This window comes from Clinocottus analis, unplaced genomic scaffold, assembly GCF_023055335.1.
Source record: "Clinocottus analis isolate CAN_PGR_092001 unplaced genomic scaffold, fCliAna1.0.p SCAF_5, whole genome shotgun sequence".
Classification (NCBI taxonomy): domain Eukaryota; kingdom Metazoa; phylum Chordata; class Actinopteri; order Perciformes; family Cottidae; genus Clinocottus; species Clinocottus analis.
In genome coordinates, this window is record NW_027176207.1 from 23,123,932 (window position 1) to 23,138,931 (window position 15,000).

The 15,000-nt window shown below is 50.2% G+C and overlaps 2 protein-coding genes across 9 annotated transcripts in view; both read right to left on the bottom strand.

Moving 5' to 3' along the window:
- Positions 1–349: 349 nt before the first annotated feature.
- Positions 350–7,103, bottom strand: dact1 (dishevelled-binding antagonist of beta-catenin 1). The gene is made up of 4 exons (XM_068601159.1): positions 5,514–7,103; positions 5,126–5,282; positions 4,556–4,657; positions 350–3,697 (listed from the first exon to the last, which is right to left on the bottom strand). The coding sequence occupies exons 1-4, from the start codon at positions 5,667–5,669 to the stop codon at positions 2,049–2,051; spliced, it is 2,064 nt and encodes a 687-aa protein (XP_068457260.1). The 5' UTR covers positions 5,670–7,103; the 3' UTR covers positions 350–2,048.
- Positions 7,104–9,573: 2,470 nt separating this feature from the next.
- The window catches only part of kiaa0586 (KIAA0586 ortholog), a 15,202-nt gene continuing 9,775 nt past the window's right edge, over positions 9,574–15,000 (bottom strand). For 6 of the 8 annotated variants that reach the window (XM_068601158.1, XM_068601157.1, XM_068601153.1 and 3 more), the window contains 10 exons: positions 14,937–15,000; positions 14,582–14,811; positions 13,830–13,945; positions 13,433–13,707; positions 13,206–13,359; positions 12,154–12,313; positions 11,832–12,079; positions 11,690–11,724; positions 10,454–10,528; positions 9,574–10,291 (listed from right to left, as the gene is read on the bottom strand). The exon at positions 14,937–15,000 is cut by the window's right edge. In XM_068601158.1, the coding sequence (XP_068457259.1) occupies positions 10,019–10,291; positions 10,454–10,528; positions 11,690–11,724; positions 11,832–12,079; positions 12,154–12,313; positions 13,206–13,359; positions 13,433–13,707; positions 13,830–13,945; positions 14,582–14,811; positions 14,937–15,000 (1,630 nt within the window). In that variant the 3' untranslated portion in view covers positions 9,574–10,018. The remainder of the gene's footprint in view (positions 10,292–10,453; positions 10,529–11,689; positions 11,725–11,831; positions 12,080–12,153; positions 12,314–13,205; positions 13,360–13,432; positions 13,708–13,829; positions 13,946–14,581; positions 14,812–14,936) is intronic. The other 2 variants (XR_011080006.1, XR_011080005.1) reach the window with 2 other exon arrangements.

Consider the following 15,000-nt stretch of genomic DNA (forward strand, 5'->3'; position numbering starts at 1 on the left):
ACAGTACTGATATAGCTTCTTGCTAACAGACTGTAACAGTAGTGCATTAGCTCACTGCTTACAGAATGTAACAGTAGTGCATTAGCTCACTGCTAACAGAATATAACAGTAGTGATATAGCTCACTGCAAACAGACTGTAACGGTAGTGATTTAGCTCACTGCTAACAGACTGTAACAGTAGTGCATTAGCTCACTGCTAACAGACTGTAACAGTAGTGCATTAGCTCACTGCTAACAGACTGTAACAGTAGTGATTTAGCTCACTGCTAACAGACTGTAACAGTAGTGCATTAGCTCACTGCTAACAGACTGTAACAGTAGTGCATTAGCTCACTGCTAACAGACTGTAACAGTAGTGATATAGCTCACTGCTAACACAACGTGTGTGGTAAATACAATTTGTGTTAAAGTGTGTGTTAAACACAACGTCTGTGTTAAGGTGTGTGTTAAACACAACGTGTGTGTGTTATGGTGTGTGTTGAAGACAACGTGTGTTAAGGTGTGTGTTAAAGACATTGTGTGTGTTAAGGTGTGTTTTAAACTTGTGTGTTGAGGTGTGTGTTAAAGACATTGTGTGTGTTAAGGTGTGTGTTAAACACAATGTGTGTGTTAAGGTGTGTGTTAAACATGACGTGTGTGTTAAGGTGTGTGTTAAAAACATTGTGTGTGCCGGCAAAAAAAAGCGAGCAAGTATATTAGGATTTAAATAGCTTTCATTAAAACATCAGAAGGTGAAGCAGCGTCATACAAAGAGAAGCGTTCACAGACGTTTGTCCTGTTGGGACAAGAGACTTTGACCCAAATGGCAGCAGATCAGGAACTAAAGGCAGAAACACAAAGACCCTGAACACAACACAGGGACATGGGAAGGACATCAAGACTGAGAGACATTCACTGCTTCAAGGCCTCCAGCTGTAACCCAGAGACACTCAGGTTGGAGCAAGTACCTCAGGTACTCGAGTGGGAACAAGTACCTCAGGTACTCGGGTGAGAACAAGTAGCTCAGGTACTCGGGTGGGAACAAGCACCTCAGGTACCCGGGTGGAAACAAGCACCTCAGGTACTCGGGTGGGAGCAAGTACCTCAGGTACTCGGGTGGGAGCAAGTACCTCAGCTACTCGGGTGGGAGCAAGTACCTCAGCTACTCGGGTGGGAGGAAGTTCCTCAGCTACTCGGGTGAAAACAAGCACCACAGGTACTCGGGTAGGAACAAGCACCTCAGGTACTCGGGTGGGAGGAAGTTCCTCAGGTACACGAGTGGGAAGAAGTACCTCAGGTACTCGGGTGGGAAGAAGTAGCTCAGGTACTCGGGTGGGAACAAGTACCTCAGGTACTCGAGTGGGAGCAAGTACCTCAGGCACTCGGGTGGGAGCAAGTACCTCAGGTACTCGGTTGGGAGCAAGTACCTCAGGTACTCGGGTGGGAGGAAGTTCCTCCGGCACTCGGGTGGGAGAAGGTACCTCAGGTAGTCAGGTGGGAAGAAGTTCTTCAGGTACTCAGGTGGGAGGAAGTTCCTCAGGTATTTGGGTGGAAACAAGCACCACGGATACTCGGGTGGGAACAAGCACCTCAGGTACTCAGGTGGGAACAAGCACCTCAGGTACTCGGGTGGGAGCGAGTCAGGTACCAGGTACTCGGGTGGGAGAAAGTACCTCAGATACTCGGGTGGGAGGAAGTTCCTCAGGTATGCGGGTGGGAAGAAGTACCTCGGGTAGTCAGGTGGGAGGAAGTTCCTCAGGTACTCGGGTGGGAGGAAGTTCCTCAGTTATTCGGGTGGGAAGAAGTACCTCAGGTACTCGGTTGGGAGCAAGTACCTCAGGTACTCGGGTGGGAAGAAGTTCCTCAGGTATTCGGGTGGGAAGAAGTACCTCAGGTAGTCACGTGGGACGAAGTTCCTCAGGTACTCAGGTGGGAGGAAGTTCCTCAGGTACTCAGATGGGAGGAAGTAGCTCAGGTACTCGGGTGGGAGCAAGTACCTCTGGTACTTGGGTTAGGGTCCTTACCCCTTCAGGTGGTTCAGGTGCTCCAGGAGTACAGGGGTAAGTCTTCACACAGTGGTCATGAGCTTGAGAGATCCCGACCTGAAACGGAGGATCTTCTTCTTCAGGTGGTGGGAGGCTTTGATCTTAACGAAGGCCTTTGCCGGAGTCATTTTCTGCCCCTCCTGGCTCCTCCCCCGGCCTCCACCGCTCTCCTCCGTGTCGCAAGTGGAGCTCTCCTCCTCACCGGACTCGTTGTCTCCGAAGCGGTTGACGGTGCAGTTGGACCGCTCGTCCTCACCGGAGTCGGCGACGGTGGAGTGGAAGAGAGACGCACACTCGGCCGAATACTCGGAGTCACTTCCTGCCACGCGGGAGTACGGGCCGCTCACCTGCTGAGGGGCGGGGCCACGCGCACCGGCTGCAGGAGGGATCAACGGCTCCTTTCTCTGAGCGCACCTGAACGCCTCATTGTTCGGCACCTCTGCGATCGCGCGCAACTGCCGGTAACCATTCTGTTTGTGCTTTGGTTTGGCAACGACCACGACTTGGTCGCGTCCGCGGTGGTGTCCGTGGTGGTGGTGTCTGCGGTGGTGGTGCCAGGACGCACCTGACTGCACGCTGCTCTTTGCCGTGGTCTGTTTGTCCAGAGCGGATGCGCCGTGAGACTTGCCGGCTCTCTTCCAGACTTTACCGTTGACGGAGCGTCCGTCGTCCAGCTGCCGGGACGTGTTAGATCCGGCCCTGTGGGGGGACGCGTCCCGCCTCCTCTCTGACGGACGCTTGTTCTTGTGTTCAGAGCCCCAACTCGTCCTCATCGTCGTGCCGGTCTTCATTTTGATCGTCTTCACAATCTTACTGCCCTTGCGAAGTTTGAAGGTGTGCCGCTGGGCGGGAATGGCCTTGGCGTTTACCATGTGACTCCCTCCTCCTCCGCCTCCTCCTCTATCAGGACTCTGGAAGGAGGAACCTCGACTTGCCTCCTGGAGGGGGACAGTGTGTGGAGGCTTTGGGCTGTTCTTAGCAGCTGTTTTGATAGTTGGTGACTTGAGGAGCAGCTCTGCTGGAGGGCAACATGGCTGCTCGGTCTCTTTGGGGGAGGACTTAGCTTTAGGGCTCCCAAGCTCCCTGAGGTCTGCTGAGGGCGGAGGGAGCGCGGTGCTGCTGGCATCCAGGTCCTGGTTGGTGGCAGAGGAGCATCTTTGGAGGCCGTCGCTGGGAGGAGAGATGCTCTGGTTGGGTGCCGAGTCCTTGCTGTTCCTCCTGAAGATATTTAGCATGGAGTCAACGCTGTGATCAGTGCAAAGCTTCTGGGTCTCCTCAGACCTCCTGTCCTCAGTCCACCTCCTCTGAGACGAAGGGGCGGCACCTCCTGCTGATGCTCCTCCGGTCGGCCCGGTGGGTTTGAACTCAAAAGCCCTTGGAGCCCCGTGACCCGGCCCAGACCTTACACAGAGGCTGGCCTGCCTCAGAATGCTCTTTGCCGGGTCAGCGCTGACACTGGTTCTGGGTCTGCTGGTCCTGAAGGGCGGAGCCCGCCGCTGCAGCAGGCTGCAGATGTAGCTGTCCAGTCGCTTACAGGAAGGAGAAAGAGAGGTGGAGGAAGAGCACTGAGACACCAGAGGAGCTGATCCAGAAGCAGAGGGTTCTGGTTTGAGTCCTTTAACAAAAGCCGGGTCGCCACAAAGTCCTCCGTCCAAACAGCTGATCGGCTCATCTGAGGGAGGACGAGAACGTTAAGGTTCAGACCTCTGAGCCTTCAAGACTTTACCATGAACCGGCTGCTGGACCCACGGCCCACGTGTAGCGGCGTGTAGCTGTATGTAGCAGGGTGTAGCGGCATGTAGCGTGGTGTAGCGGCATGTAGCGGGGTGTAGCGGCATGTAGCTGCATGTAGCGGCATGTCGCCGGGTGTAGCGGCGTGTAGCGACATGTAGCGGCATGTAGCAGCATGGAGCGGCATGGAGCGGCGTGTAGCAGGGTGTAGCGGCATGTAGCGGGGTTTAGCATCTTGTAGCAGCATGTCGCAGGGTGTAGCGGCGTGTAGCGACATGTAGCGGGGTGTAGCAGCGGGGTGTAGTGGCGTTTAGCGACATGTAGCGGGGTGTAGCAGCGGGGTGTAGCAGCGGGGTGTAGCAGCGGGGTGTAGCAGCGTGTAGCGACATGTAGCGGCGTGTAGCAGCATGGAGCGGCGTGTAGCAGGGTGTAGCGGAATGTAGCAGGGTGTAGCATGGTGTAGCGGCATGTAGCGGGGTGTAGCAGCATGTAGCTGCATGTAGCAGGTTGTAGCGGCATGTAGCGGGGTGTAGCATCTTGTAGCGGCGTGTAGCGGCACGTAGCAGGGTGTAGCGGCATGTAGCAGTGGACAGTAGTGTAGTAGTTGTGTAAGAGTTGTGAAGTAGTTGTGTAGAAGTTGTGTAGGAGTTGAGTAGGAGTTGTGTAGGGGTTGTATAGTAGTTGTGTAATAGTTGTGTAGGAGTTGTGTAATAGTTGTGTAGGAGTTGTGTAGGGGTTGTGTAGGAATTGTGTAGGAGTTGTGTAGTAGTTGTGTAGTAGTGGTGTAGGAGTTGTGTACCGGCAGACAGAAGACGTCCATCAGCTTCAGAACAGAAACATTCACTGAAGACAGAGTTTGATGAGTTGGAGAAAGAGACACCGTCACTCGACTCATAGAAACCTGAGAGAGAGACAGGAAGAGAGAGAGACAGGAGGAGAGAGAGAGACAGGAAGAGAGAGAGACAGGAAGAGAGAGAGCAGGAGAGAGACAGGAGAAGAGAGACAGGAGGAGAGAGAGAGACAGGAAGAGAGAGAGAGAGCAGGAGAGAGAGAGACAGGAAGAGAGAGAGCAGGAGAGAGACAGGAGAAGAGAGACAGGAGGAGAGAGAGAGACAGGAAGAGAGAGAGACAGGAGGAGAGAGACAGGAGAAGAGAGACAGGAGGAAAGAGAGAGACAGGAAGAGAGAGAGACAGGAGGAGAGAGAGACAGGATGAAAGAGAGAGAGAGGAGGAGAGAGAGACAGGAGGAGAGAGAGACAGGATGAAAGAGAGAGAGAGGAGGAGAGAGAGACAGGAGGAGAGGCAGACAGTAAATATCTGTCTGTCTGCAGATGAAACACTCTTGGATTAAGCCCCGCCCCTCTGCTACCGGAACTGGGTCGGCTGTCCGTCTCCAGCTGGTCATGTGACGCCTCGCTGTCCAATCGCAGGTCACCAATCTGCCGGTCCAGCGACAGAAGCCTGATGAGTCCGGCGTCACTCGTCCACAGCGGCGGGGCGTCACTAGAGGGCACTGCCACGCCCCGCTTAAAGTCATGAGATAGAAAAAATATATAATATATATTGTCAAAAAACATTGTATACTAAATAATTTCAATAAGAAATATACCGTGTTGATGCGTTAAATGTGTGTGGGAGTGTATTAACTGATTTATTAAGAATACATTGACAGTAATTGTCTCAAGTTAAAATAAAAGATGGCTGACCCCTGAGTCTTCAGAGGTCAGAGGTCACGTAGTGGACGGGTCAGAACCTACCAGCTGGTTCCTGAGGAGCAGGACCTCCTCCTCCTCCTCTTTCTTCTCCTCTTCCTCCTTCTGGATCTCCAGTGCGGTTCGGACCAGAACCTCCTGTCGCTGACGCAGGTAGTCCAGCTCCCCGAGCCCGGACTGCAGCCGCTCCCTGGAGGCCATGGCCTCAGGGTCTCTGCAGGACCAAGTCTGGAAGGTCTAAAGGTTCTCAAGGGTCTGGAGGTTCTCAAGGGTCTAAAAGATCTAGAGGGTCTATAGGTTCTTGAGGGTCTGGAGGTTCTCAAGGGTCTAAAGGTTCTCGAGGGTGTGGAGGGTCTATAGGTTCTCGAGGGTCTGGAGGGTCTAAAAGTTCTCAAGGGTCTGCAGCATCAGTTGGTCCAGTAAAAAGTGGACCTGGACTCAGGTCATGGGTCTGTGAAGCTCTCGGTCCTCCTGCGGACGCACAGGGGATGTGAACCCAGTGAATCAGTCCCGGTCCAGCCGTGTCCAGGCCTTGGTCCGGGTCCAGGCCTTGGTCCAGGTCCAGGCCTTGTTCTGGGTCCGGGTGAGTCCCAGCATGCCCTGCGGCAGCGGCAGCCGTGTGTCCGTCACAAAGGAGCAGAGCTGGAGCTGCTGCAGACTGAGCGAGGCCCCGCCCCCTCCAGCTGACTGACAGGGTGACGACGAGCACATGCACTTCCTGTAGACTACTTCAAAATAAAAACTCTGGTTACTCTATTAGAGACAATAAAGTAATAAATATTGTGTAATCTTTATTATAGATTAAATATATTATACAATTATATGAAGTTAACCTGTAAATGCATCAATAATTATAATACTATAATATTCTGCTGCAGTAAAAAGAATAAACTGTAATATAATAACTTAGAATGCGTTAAAATGACTCTATAAATATATCTCAACCATATTGTAACTACGGGGTCACTCGCTTCACTCACGTTATTTAATCACACGTCACTTTAACACTTTAATGTTTTTACACTTTAATGTTTTTACACTTTAACGTTTTCTTTACCTTTACTTCATTTGATACACATCGCACTGCGTTGTTGTTGTTTGTCTCTAACGTCTCATGTTGATTCCTCGTTTGTGAAAACATTCAAATAAACGGTTTCTGATTCATGATCCTTGAATCTTTTATCATAATTATATCATATTTATATCATATTCATGTTATATTTACATTATATTTATATCATATTTATATTATATTTAGATCGTATCCATAACATATATGTTAGACAAATGTTTTAAATTGAAATGAAAATGATCACATAATTTAATAATAATTCACAGCTTCTGTGTTTTAAGTAGCAGAGTAAAGTTTTGTTTTGAAAGGCGCATCCTACTTCCGGTCAGATTGTGCTGATTTGAGTAAACTTGCGGCTCCTCTTTGAGGCTTCCGTCAGGTCCTAGAGTCTTCCATGTTCCGACCTTTTCATGATATTAATATTAATAATATTAATATTAAGGACACGGTCATGTGTTAAAACACTGCGGGATATTATATTTAAGTACACAATAGTGAGTACACTTTAAGTACACAAGCTAGAGAGTACACTAAGTACACACCAGTGAGTAGACTTTAAGGACTTGTGGACTTGAGGACCTGAGGACTTAAGGACCTGAGGACTTGTGAACTTGTGGACTTAAGGACCTGAGGACTTGAGGACCTGAGGACTTGTGGATTTGAGGACTTGTGGACCTGAGGACTTGTGGACTTAAGGACCTGAGGACTTGAGGACCTGAGGACTTGTGGACTTAAGGACCTGAGGACTTGTGGACTTGAGGACCTGAGGACTTGTGGACCTGAGGACTTGTGAACTTAAGGACCTGAGGACTGTGGACTTGAGGACCCGAGGACTTGTGGACTTGAGGACCTGTGGACTTGAGGACCCGAGGACCCGAGGACCCGAGGACTTGTGGACTTGAGGACTTGTGGACTTAAGGACCTGAGGACTTGAGGACCTGAGGACTTGTAGATTTGAGGACTTGTGGACCTGAGGACTTGTGGATTTGAGGACTTGTGGACCTGAGGACTTGTGGACTTAAGGACTTGAGGACCTGTGGATTTGTGGACATAAGGACTTGTGGACCTGAGGACTTGTGGATTTGAGGACTTGTGGACCTGAGGACTTGTGGACTTAAGGACTTGAGGACCTGTGGATTTGTGGACATAAGGACTTGTAGATTTGAGGACTTGTGGACCTGAGGACTTGTGGACTTGTGGACCTGAGGACTTGAGGACCTGTGGACCTGAGGACTTGAGGACCTGTGGACCTGAGGACTTCTGGACTTCTGGACTTGAGGACTTGTGGACTTGAGGACTTGTGGACCTAAGGACCTGAGGACTTGAGGACCTGTGCATTTGTGGACTTGTGGATTTGAGGACTTGAAGACTTGAAGACTTGAGGACTTGTGGACTTGTGGACTTAAGGACTTAAGGACTTGTGGATTTGAGGACTTGTGGACTTGTGGACTTGAGGACTTGTGGACTTGAGGACCTGTGGACTTGAGGACCTGAGGACTTGTGGACCTTAGGACCTGTGGACTTGGGGACCTGAGGACTTGTGGATTTGAGGACTTGTGGACTTAAGGACCTGAGGACTTGTGGATTTGAGGACTTGTGGACCTGAGGACCTGTGGACTTGTGGACCTGAGGACTTGTGGACCTGAGGACTTGTGGACCTAAGGACTTGTGGACTTGAGGACTTGTGGACTTAAGGACTCGAGGACTTGAGGACCTGTGGATTTGTGGACATAAGGACCTGAGGACTTGTGGACCTGTGGACTTGTGGACTTGTGGACTTGAGGACTTGTGGACTTAAGGACTTGTGGACTTGAGGACCTGAGAACTTGTGGATTTGAGGACTTGTGGACCTGAGGACTTGTGGACTTAAAGACCTGTGGACTTGTGGATTTGAGGACTTGTGGACCTGAGGACTTGTGGACTTAAGGACCTGTGGACTTGAGGACCTGAGGACTTGTGGACTTAAGGACCTGAGGACTTGTGGACTTGAGGACCTGAGGACTTGTGGACCTGAGGACTTGTAAACTTAAGGACCTGAGGACTGTGGACTTGAGGACCTGAGGACTTGAGGACCTGTGGACTTGAGGACCTGAGGACTTGTGGACTTAAGGACCTGAGGACTTGTGGACTTAAGGACCTGAGGACTTGTGGACTTAAGGACCTGAGGACTTGTGGATTTGAGGACTTGTGGACCTGAGGACTTGTGGACTTAAGGACTTGAGGACTTGAGGACCTGTGGATTTGTGGACATAAGGACTTGTGGATTTGAGGACTTGTGGACTTGAGGACTTGTGGACCTGAGGACTTGTGGACTTAAAGACCTGAGGACTTGAGGCCCTGTGGACCTGAGGACTTCTGGACTTCTGGACTTGAGGACCTGAGGACCTGAGGACTTGTGGATTTGAGGACTTGTGGACCTGAGGACTTGTGGACTTAAGGACCTGTGGACTTGTGGATTTGAGGACTTGTGGATTTGAGGACTTGAAGACTTGAGGACTTGTGGACTTAAGGACTTGTGGATTTGAGGACTTGTGGACTTGAGGACCTGTGGACTTGGGGACCTGAGGACTTGTGGATTTGAGGACTTGTGGACTTAAGGACCTGAGGACTTGTGGACCTGAGGACCTGTGGACTTGTGGACCTGAGGACTTGTGGACCTGAGGACTTGTGGACCTGAGGACTTGTGGACCTAGGGACTTGTGAATTTGAGGACTTGTGGACTTGAGGACTTGTGGACCTGAGGACTTGTGGACTTAAGGACTAGAGGACTTGAGGACCTGTGGATTTGTGGACATAAGGACCTGAGGACCTGAGGACTTGTGGACTTGAGGACTTGTGGACTTAAGGACTTGTGGACTTGAGGACCTGAGGACTTGTGGACTTAAGGACTTGTGGACTTAAGGACTTGTGGACTTGAGGACTTGTGGAATTGAGGACTTGATGACTTGTGGACTTGTGGACTTGAGGACTTGTGGACTTGAGGACTTGAGGACTTGTGGACTTGAGGACTTGAGGAAGAAGCGGATCTCAAAGCTTTGTGAAGTTTTTTTTTATTTAAGGTCATTTTTAAATAAACACTTTAAGGGAACACAAAGCTTCACGACACAAAAATATGATCTCACAACATTTTGTTCAGCGGAATAAGTCTGAGAGTAAAAAGAGACTAAGAGACTAACAACAGACTAACAACAGACTAACAACAGACTAACAACAGACTAACAGACTAACAACAGACTAACAGACTAACAGACTAACAACAGACTAACAGACTAACAACAGACTAACAGACTAACAGACTAACAACAGACTAACAGACTAACAACAGACTAACAGACTAACAACAGACTAACAACAGACTAACAGACTAACAACAGACCAACAGACTAACAACAGACTAACAACAGACCAACAGACTAACAACAGACGTGATGTCAGAAATCGATATCTAAACAATCAGTGATGTCAGGGCGTTAATCCCTCAGCTGTGTCTGGAGGCAGTTGTACCTGCAGCCTGACTTGTCTGTCCAGGTGACCACGTCTGACCCTGCAGGGCTGCTGGAGACCTGCACTCCCCAACGCTGCCCACATCCTGATCCACATCCTGATCCAGATCCTGATCTAGATCCTGATCCAGATCCTGATTCAGATCCACATCCTGATCCAGATCATCCAGATCATCCTGATCATCCTGATCCTGATCCAGATCATCCTGATCCTGATCCAGATCATCCAGATCGCTCCTCCAGGAGCCCTGAGGACACATTGGGGTCAGAGGTAATGTGTGTGTGACTGTGTGTGTGTGTGTGTGTGTGTGTGTGTGTGTGTGTGAGAGTGTGTGTGTGTGTGTGTGAGTGTATGTGTGTGTGTTAGTGTAAGTGTATGTGTGTGTGTGTGTGTGTGTGTGTGTGTGTACCTCTGGCTGTGTGTCTCGCCTCTTGGTCTGGAGGTCGTGACCTTTGACCTGTCCTTCACTGAGCGGGTCAAAGTCCTGGAGGAGATAAAGAAATATTACTACTATACCTGCAGTATTACTACTATATCTGTAGTATTACTACTAAATCTGTAGTATTAGTACTATACCTGCAGTATTCTTGAGGATTGGCTTACGTAAACTACAAGTTCTTTTCTTTTCTAAAGTTATTTTCATTGTTCATTATTCTTTATTGTATATAACCATGAAGGTTTTTAGTAAAATGTTTTCTATCGCGCTGCTTTAATTCGCTGCAGCGTTCCTGTTTTTTAAGACTCGTCTGTTCTCACTTCAAACCTTTAAACTCGGTACTTGTGACCGTGTTCTGGTCTTGCCGGGCTGAGTAGTACTGAACCTATGACACCTCTTGTTTACTTAAATCCATGTACTCTGGAATAAGAGTCCAGTTATGGATCAATAAGACTGTGTTGGATGGAAGGAGACTTCCAGGAGGTGGAGACGCCGAGGTGACCCAGCAGGAGGCCTCGCCCCCAGAGCCGGACTAATGGAGGGACTGCTTTGGGTTGTGAAGCTTCATGGTCTCTTCCTATTGGAGGAAACCGTTTGGTGGATCTCTGGCTCTCGAGGCCACGAGAGGAGAAACCTGACGAAGGTTTAACATCCGTCACCGTCTCTATGACCTGTGATGGAAAGCAAACTGAGAGGGAAGCCTCAGGGCTCTGAACCGGGCCCTCCACACAGGGCTTGCCTGAGCAGGAGGAGCTCCCCCTTAGCTCTGACCGGGACAAGGCCGAGCCCGGTACATGGCGCCCAACATGGGGCTTTAGGTCTCGAGTCAGCTGACGTACTGAAAGGTCAGAACAAAGAGGAGAACCGAGCTAAAGCCCAGAGGCCCGAACCTCTAAAGAAAGATCAGTAGAGGACGGAGTACTTTAAATACCGAACCGTCATACCAAGGTTAACCCAAACTCTTTTCTCTATTCCCGGTTTATAATGTGTGTGTATGTACAGTACGTACAACTACTCCAAGATTCAGAACCAAAAGCAATAACCTTACTGGAGCAACAGAAGGACCAAGTCCACGGCCGGAAATTGTACAATTATAGTTGGTGACTTATGCACTATACCTGTAGTATTACTACTATACCTGTAGTATTACTACTATACCTGTAGTATTACTACTATACCTGTCATAGAGTCATAGAAACATGATCTCACCATTTCCTGAAGCTCCTGGAGAGAACTGCAGACCTCTGAGAGAGAGAGAGAACTCTTTGTTGATATTTTCTTGGTTTAGCTTAAAGTTGAGAACAGAGAGAATTGTGACGTGAAGAGGAAGATGATGAGATGATGAAGGTACCCGTCATGGCAGCCAGCTGGTTGAGGATCAGTTCTCCTTCTGACATCTGCTTCAGTGCTGCTTCAGTCACTGTGCTACTGCTGGAGGCCTCTGGGGACGCTGGTCTGGGACCAGGACCAGGACCAGGACCTGGACCTGGACCAGGACCAGGACCTTGACCAAGACCAGGACCAGGACCGGGACCTGGATCAGAACCTGGAGGAGACGGGGAGGAGAACAGAGGCTGCTCCTCTGCTACTGACATCACCCTGCAGGAGAAGAGAGAGACTGATGCCTGGATGTCCTACATCTCCCACAATGCACCTGGACACTGTGTACGTACAGCAGCTGTGAGCGTGGGTCCAGCTGCTCCTCTGGTCTCTCCTCGTCCAATGGCAGCTCAACGTCTCCCCAAGTCAGAGGGGGTGGGGCTTGATGGACAGCAGGAGGACATCCGGCAGAGGGGGCGGGCTCTGGGCTTGAGGTGGGCGTGGCTCCAGGCTCTGAGGTCATCGTCACAGAGAGAGCGAGAGACCACGCATCATCTAACCATCATCATCACAAGTACTACAGAAGTACAAGGACACAAGTACAGCTACACAAGTACACTGATTGGCTGTTTGTGGAGGAAGCAGAGACGATGGCCGTGTCTACTACCGCGCACTTCGAGCTCTGACTTTCAGTGATCAGTGCGCCACACTGACAAAACCATCAGGATTCAGAGCACTGAAAGTACCCGGATGGAGCACTGCAAACGGTCAAAACATGTAGTGTAGAGCGATGGACACTACTCGCACTGAACGGGCGCCATCTTGACTACGTAGCGGAAGAGGAGGAGCCACTTCGCCAGCTTTTTATTAATTTATTTATATTCTCCTGCCGCGATTGTGGAGGTGTTGCAGTTTCCACATAGGATGGAGAAAAGGGAACACAAGGGACAAGAAGAGGGCAGGAAGTGCGTTCATTTTGTCAGTTTTAGTTTCGCAGGTGCCGCGAACAGATTTGCGGACGTCACTTCCGCCAATTGGTTAACGTAAGTGTTCCATTTGATACAGCGCTGACCAGCAACACTACAGATGTTAGTGCTCTGTGTTATAGTACATTACATGTGTAGTGTACTATAACACAGTGCACTACATATGTCAGTGCTCTGTGTTATAGTACACTGTACAGTGTACTATAACACAGAGCACTACATATGTTAGTGCTCTGTGTTATAGTACACTACATCTGTAGTGTACTATAACACAGTGCACTACAGATGTTAGTCAGTGCTCTGTCAGCATATGTCAGTGCACTGTGTTATAGTACACTGTATTACAGTGTACTTCCTAAAGTGTTCGGTAGTAGACACGGCCGATGACTTCCTGTTCCACAACTTCCTGTTCCACGGACCTGGAGCTGTGATTGGCCGAAGAGACTCGATTTTCAGCAGGATTGTTGGTTCAGAGGGAGGGGGCGTGGTAAGGGGCGGAGTCTCTCCGCTGGGAGAGTCGGGTCTGGCTGGAGGCGTCGGTACTGGAGTAGGAACCAGTGACACCAGTTTGTCCTGGAACAGAATCCACAGCAAGCTTCAGTTTGAGATCAGAACAAAGACAGACTGAACACTGAAGATGCTGTACCTCCTGAGCGGGTCCTGGACCTGGTCCTGCTGGCTCCGGTCCCGGTTCTGGACCTGGTTTTGGTCCTGGTTCTGGACATGGTTCTGGACCTGGTCCTGAACCTGGTCCTGGTTCTGGACATGTTTCTGGACATGGTTCTGGTTCCAGTGAGTCCCTCTGTCCCAGCAGCAAGGCGACTTGTTCCATCAGAACCTCACTAACTAGCTCCCGGATCAGAGCCGAGTCCACTGACATGTTGTTGTCCACAAAGAGCTGCAGACCTCCTGCTGCCTCCACTGAACAACAACAACAAGACACGGCCAGACCACACAACACCGTCAGAACACACAACAACACCGTCAGACCAATGAGGGACCACCAACATGAGAACTCTGCTCTCATTGGTCCGTCGGCTCACCGATGTCGGAGGTGGTGCTCTGCTCTGATTGGTCAGTGGAGTCATTCTGGGCGGGGTCATGGGCAGGGGGGCGGTACATCTCTGAGATCATCTGAGACATCAGCTGCTGCTCTACCCTGCACACAACAAAGACAGACCAGTGTAGACCAGATCAGTGTAGACCAGATCAGAGTATTACATGTCATTTAGCTGACTTACATTGTTGCTCAATACACCGTAGACACAGCAACGGGGAGCAATTAGGGGTTAAGTGTCTTGCTCAAGGACACAACGACATGGACTAGCGGAGCCGGAACTCGAACCACCGACCCTCTGATTGAAAGATGGGCATGCTAACCACTGAGCCACAGTGTAGACCAGATCAGACCAGGGCCCCGTTCCTGGTTCCTGGCTTACTGAGTTAGCCGGATCCTTTTCAGGGTAAGCTGGCGCAGCTTTTCTGTTCCACAAAGCAAGTCTGTAAAAATCCATTTATTTACCTTCTGGAGCCGAATACTGAACACAGACTGTATCACAGACTGTACCACAGACTGTATCACAGACCGTATCACATACCGTATCACATACCGTATCACAGACTGTATCACAGACTGTATCACATACCGTATCACAGACTGTATCACATACCGTATCACAGGCTGTATCACAGACCGTATCACAGACCATAGCACAGACTATATCACAGACTGTCTCACAGACCATATCACAGACTGACTCACAGAAGTTCAGACCGGTTCAGACCGGTTGCTCACCATTCCACCAGCCGATCCTCGAGGAGGTCTCTCTGCAGGTGGAGGTCTCTCTGCAGGTGGAGGTCTCTCTGCAGGTGGAGGTCCTGCGTATGGAGGTTGGATCCGGTGTGTGGAGGAAAGACTGGACCCTGATACCGGACCGCAGGAGGAGCCGAACCTCCATCCAGCTGCAGCTGCTCCTCCTGCTCCTCTTCCTCCTGCTCCTCTTCCTCCTGCTCCTCCTCCTGCTCCTGAGGAGAAGCAACATGTTGATTAGGAAGAGGAGGAGTTCAGTTTGTGTCCAGCAGGAGGAGCTGTGGGGCTGAAGCTGCTCCATAAAGACCCAAGAGGAGGAAGAAGAGAAGATGAAGGTTACCTGAACAACATCAGCGACAGACAAGAATTCAGTTCCAGGGAAGACGTCCTCTTCTTCACTCTTC